The sequence below is a fragment of the Ipomoea triloba genome, chromosome 6, assembly GCF_003576645.1.
Source record: "Ipomoea triloba cultivar NCNSP0323 chromosome 6, ASM357664v1".
NCBI classification, from domain to species: domain Eukaryota; kingdom Viridiplantae; phylum Streptophyta; class Magnoliopsida; order Solanales; family Convolvulaceae; genus Ipomoea; species Ipomoea triloba.
Genome location: NC_044921.1, coordinates 16702460 through 16707529, shown reverse-complemented (window position 1 = coordinate 16707529; position 5070 = coordinate 16702460). Strand labels below are relative to the sequence as shown.

The window sequence follows — 5070 nt, the reverse complement described above, 5'->3', positions numbered from 1 at the left end:
GGTGAGCGGAAAATCGTACTTTTAAAAATTAAATAAATATATATATATATATATATATATATATATATATATTTATTTAATTTTTAAAAGTACGATTTTCCGCTCACCTGCGCAAGCGGGTGTAGCGGAAAGTCAAGGACTTTTAGTGTCACTTCCATCCGCTACACCTCTACAGGTGTAGCGTAAAGTATTTATTTTAATTAACTTTCCGCTACACCAACTCGAGCGGGTGTAGCGTACAGCATTTTTTTAATTTAAAAAAAATGACTTTCCGCTACACCTCTACAGGTGTAGCGTAAAGTATTTATTTTAATTAACTTTCCGCTACACCAACTCGAGCGGGTGTAGCGTACAGCATTTTTTTAATTTAAAAAAAATGACTTTCCGCTACACCTCTACAGGTGTAGCGTAAAGTATTTATTTTAATTAACTTTCCGCTACACCAACTCGAGCGGGTGTAGCGTACAGCATTTTTTTAATTTAAAAAAAATGACTTTCCGCTACACCTCTACAGGTGTAGCGTAAAGTATTTATTTTAATTAACTTTCCGCTACACCAACTCGAGCGGGTGTAGCGTACAGCATTTTTTTAATTTAAAAAAAATGACTTTCCGCTACACCTCTACAGGTGTAGCGTAAAGTATTTATTTTAATTAACTTTCCGCTACACCAACTCGAGCGGGTGTAGCGTACAGCATTTTTTTAATTTAAAAAAAATGACTTTCCGCTACACCTCTACAGGTGTAGCGTAAAGTATTTATTTTAATTAACTTTCCGCTACACCAACTCGAGCGGGTGTAGCGTACAGCATTTTTTTAATTTAAAAAAAATGACTTTCCGCTACACCTCTACAGGTGTAGCGTAAAGTATTTATTTTAATTAACTTTCCGCTACACCAACTCGAGCGGGTGTAGCGTACAGCATTTTTTTAATTTAAAAAAAATGACTTTCCGCTACACCTCTACAGGTGTAGCGTAAAGTATTTATTTTAATTAACTTTCCGCTACACCAACTCGAGCGGGTGTAGCGTACAGCATTTTTTTAATTTAAAAAAAATGACTTTCCGCTACACCCGCTTGCGCAGGTGAGCGGAAAATCGTACTTTTAAAAATTAAATAAATATATATATATATATATATATATATATATATATATTCTGAGCAGTATCCCTGAAAAGAAATCAATATTGAACTCAATATTTAAGAATTCCAGTGAAAAATTTTATTTTCAACACCTTCAACAAATTCAATTTAAATCTACCAGGAAACAAATTCAATTTAAATCTACCAGGAAACAAATTCAAACAAAGTCACAATCAAATGAATAAAGGTAAAGCAATTGATACATTGGCATCCCACCGTGGATTGAAGTTGTTAACCATTAAAAGAAGTGTACATAACTTCAATTTAATATAATACCCCTCTTCATAGAAAGCTGACTTGCAACCTGGGTCTACTATCACTCTTCACTGACTTCCTTCAAATCACCTGGAATGAAAAATGATACAGGTTAACACATGAATGGAATATGATACATGTTTCCAAGGATCTCAGCTGCTAAACATCCTTTGTAAAACTATTCACCGAAAGGGAAATTGAAATGACTTAAATCAGTTTACTAGCTAGTAGTCTGTTAGCACAAGTGATATCATATGAAGTTCATGAAAGATATTTAAAGCTGGATGGTAGTAAAATAGATAAACTTGAACCATATCACAATGTTGTGCTTCCTAATCAGACCATTATTGCATAAAGGCCTATGCACATAACATAGGAGAGACACTCACGTTTTCATGTCTAGAGATGCAGCCTTCTCGGGAACACTAGCTGACTTCGTTTCTGAGGTTCCTGCAAGTCATGCACAGCCTCACAATAAGCGATGGGTTGGTCTTTAGAACGAAATAAGCTTAGGAAGACACGAGTATATGAAATTATGAATGGCAATTGGTCACAGAGATCTGTTTTTATGGATCACTAATACTACACAAATTAATACGGTACTACACACACATATGGTCCAGGGTAAAATTGAATTAATACTATTTTGGGTCACTGGAGTAGCATTTTTGAATTTGACCATTTTTTGTCACTTAATAATAACTTCTCTCAAATCAACTAAATTTAGTTCAAAATGTCTAAAACACTTTACTTTCACTGAACTTGATGATTTTCCGTATTAAGAAAGTTTTAGTTCAAAATGTCTAAAACACTTTACTTTCACTGAACTTGATGATTTTCCGTATTAAGAAATTTTAGCTTAAACCGTATTCAGTTGATTTGAAAAAGTTGTAAGAGTATGGCAATTAAATTACCTTGCACATGCAATGAGCTGAATGACAGATCCAAAAAGAAGAAAAGTGCAGTTGAAGAAGAGGCCTATATTTCTCCAGTGTTTTCCCAGTAGCCCATCAAGAACTTCAAACCACTGTATTAATTATATATCAGTTGGAAGCAATATAATTGAGAGAGAGAGAGAATTGAAGAAGATATAAATAGTATGGTACCTGAATGACATGGTTTCTAAAGTCAACTTTTTCTCTTTCCTTTCTGGTTCTGTACTCCACATAAAGCACACTTATGAGATAAGCAGTCCAGCTGTACTCCACATAAAGCACACTTATGAGATAAGCAGTCCAGCTCCCCATGAGATAAAGCACACTTATGAGATAAGCAGTCCAGCTCCCCATGAGCCCATAGAAGAGCTGGAACATTATTCCAGACACCATTCCCAGTTGCGAAAATGAGTAGGGCAGTGTCAGCAGAACTTGCGCAACCTACATTACATTATATTACACATACATATCTCATATCTCAATTCAAAAACAACATAAATACTAGGAATTGGGGCTCTGTCTGTCTATCTGGTGCGATAGATGAAATACTGATGATCTGAGATGGCGATTGGATTGGATTCCATATATATATATGTTAAAGAAATGAAATTAGCGTATAGTAACGTACCTGATTAGAAGCACAGCTAAACCATGCATCATAGACATCATACCTGGCTAGGGAAAGGCAGAGCTGGCAGAACTCCACGACATCATTTTTCGGTTGAGGGCCGAGATGTGGAACGAGTTCAAGTACAAAGTATTCGAAGCTATAATCTGAAGCAATCAATCAAGAACACAAATTAAAACACATAACTGGTGAAGTGGAAATTAGAGGATAAAGCTAAGGAAAAATAAACCTTAGAGCTGTTGATTCAATCAAGTACCTTAGAGCTAGAGGATTCATTGATCCCTATTCCGATTGAGAGTAGTCTGACACATCACCATTTGCTATTGCATCCTATTTCTAGCCAACCTATGTTCTGAATGAATGGGCACAACTAGCTAAGAAGATCATAAACAACATGCATTAGCCCGAACATCTACACCTTTTACTTTAGTAATATAATGTAATTATGAGTTTGAAGTTATATAACAAGTGTTTGCCCATTAAAGCTTGCACTGAATTTAAACTGCAAATTTATACCACTTAAGTTGATTGGTCTTGAGCCGAGGAATTACTACTGATAGTACTGGCATTGTTGGCCTATATTTTGCTATTAGTCTGCATTCAAATGTGCCAGGAAGCTCTTAACATCGACCAAGAGATGCAATAAAAATGTCTAAAAACAGAGATTAATATCAGTTGGAGAAACACACTATAAACAAAATAAATACCTTGCAGCTCTTCCAGATGAAGTGAAGCAAATAGTAACAGAAGCTTTCACCTTGATGGCTGCTCTTACCTGTAGAATATGGGGAACAAAATTTTCATTATCTGAAAGAATAATGCAGTTGAGTCCATATGTGGCTTCTCTCATTACCATTTTAGGAAGAGGGAAAATAGATACAATTGAAGAGAAAATGAGAAGCTAAAAACAGAAATATAACAACGTATAATAAAATACCGCTGAGGAAGCAATCGATTCCAAATGTGACATGGGCTTCCCATCAAACTTAACAGTCTTCTTGAAGTACATGTCTTGGTTAAACACTTTCTTTGCCTACAGAAAGATTAGGAGTTAATCCTTACTCTTGGAGAAAAAGCTCAACCACGACACAAACATCTAGACCACAAAATTACGCTTATGCTTAAAGTGACAATATCAAGGCCAGAAGGCCTAGGGCTTCAAAACAAATCATGGGGATGAATATTCTTGTAATTAACAGTAAGAAAGTCGACAAAATAAGTTAAAGTCCTATTTTAAAAAAGACCATTAACTAGTAGAAAATACAAAGACCTTTTCAACTTCAGTCATAAAGTAATCATCTAGTTTTCAAAAAAAATAATCATCTATCGAGTGAATTCTTGGGGCATTACCACCATTCTAGCTCAACCTCAAGGCCGCGTAACATTTTTGCCAAATAGCTCTTTCCACTCCCTGAAAGAGTAACAAATTGCTGTAAGTTGTCAATTGCAAGTCCTGAGCAAGCATTATTGTGCAATAAGAATACAGAATGACAATGACCTAAAGTCCACTGGAATCTTCATACTTAACTACAAACTTTAATAGAACATGAAGTTTACACATCAACAAAAATGGCCATGACGCAAAAGTTAGTCAACAAGAAGCCACTAGAAAAGGTATAATCTGTCAACCACTCACAAATATAAGTACTTAAAGGAGATATGAAGAATACAAGAAAAAGGATGCAGCAGTAAAAGAGACATAAGCATACCTGGAAGCCCTAGAAGGATTACAACTATATGATCAGGCTGTCTATGTGGATGCTTTAAAAATCTTAGGCCTCTCAAGAGATGGATGACTTGCAAGATCGAATTATACAATACTAATTCGAAATAAAATAAATAAATATAAAATAAATAAAGAAAACTTACCGAAATTGTTGCAGCGGTGACCGGTGGAGGCAGCTGTCGGCGTTTTGGCGTGGCAATGTCGGTGTTGAAGAGGCAGCTGAACTCGACCGTAGGAGGGAAATGGCGGTCGGTGGCAGCTGAAAGCGACGGAAGGCGGGGGCGGCAGCTTGCGACTTCTTGCTTCGATTTGGAATGGCGGATGGCAGCCAGCGGTAGTGTTGTTTGGATTTGAGCGTCGACATCGGCGGAGGAGTTGACGGCAA

The 5070-nt window shown here is 36.3% G+C and overlaps 1 protein-coding gene and 1 long non-coding RNA gene across 3 annotated transcripts; both read right to left on the bottom strand.

Annotated features, from left to right (window-relative positions):
* Nucleotides 1-1297: 1297 nt before the first annotated feature.
* On the bottom strand, nt 1298-2595 carry LOC116023331. Its single transcript, XR_004099411.1, has 4 exons — nt 2503-2595; nt 2311-2423; nt 1786-1846; nt 1298-1486 (listed from the first exon to the last, which is right to left on the bottom strand). It is a non-coding gene; the product is annotated as an uncharacterized LOC116023331 (long non-coding RNA).
* Nucleotides 2596-2663: 68 nt separating this feature from the next.
* On the bottom strand, nt 2664-5070 carry LOC116023330 (pyruvate kinase 1, cytosolic-like). Of its 2 annotated transcripts, none has more exons than XM_031264323.1 (7): nt 4829-5070; nt 4310-4370; nt 3897-3992; nt 3667-3734; nt 3476-3553; nt 3216-3333; nt 2664-3105 (listed from the first exon to the last, which is right to left on the bottom strand). In XM_031264323.1, exons 2-6 carry the CDS (start codon nt 4313-4315, stop codon nt 3330-3332), a joined length of 252 nt encoding a protein of 83 aa, XP_031120183.1. In that variant the 5' UTR covers nt 4316-4370; nt 4829-5070; the 3' UTR covers nt 2664-3105; nt 3216-3329. The 2 variants fall into 2 exon arrangements, with proteins under 2 accessions (XP_031120183.1, XP_031120184.1); XM_031264324.1 differs by having other exon boundaries at nt 3216-3311.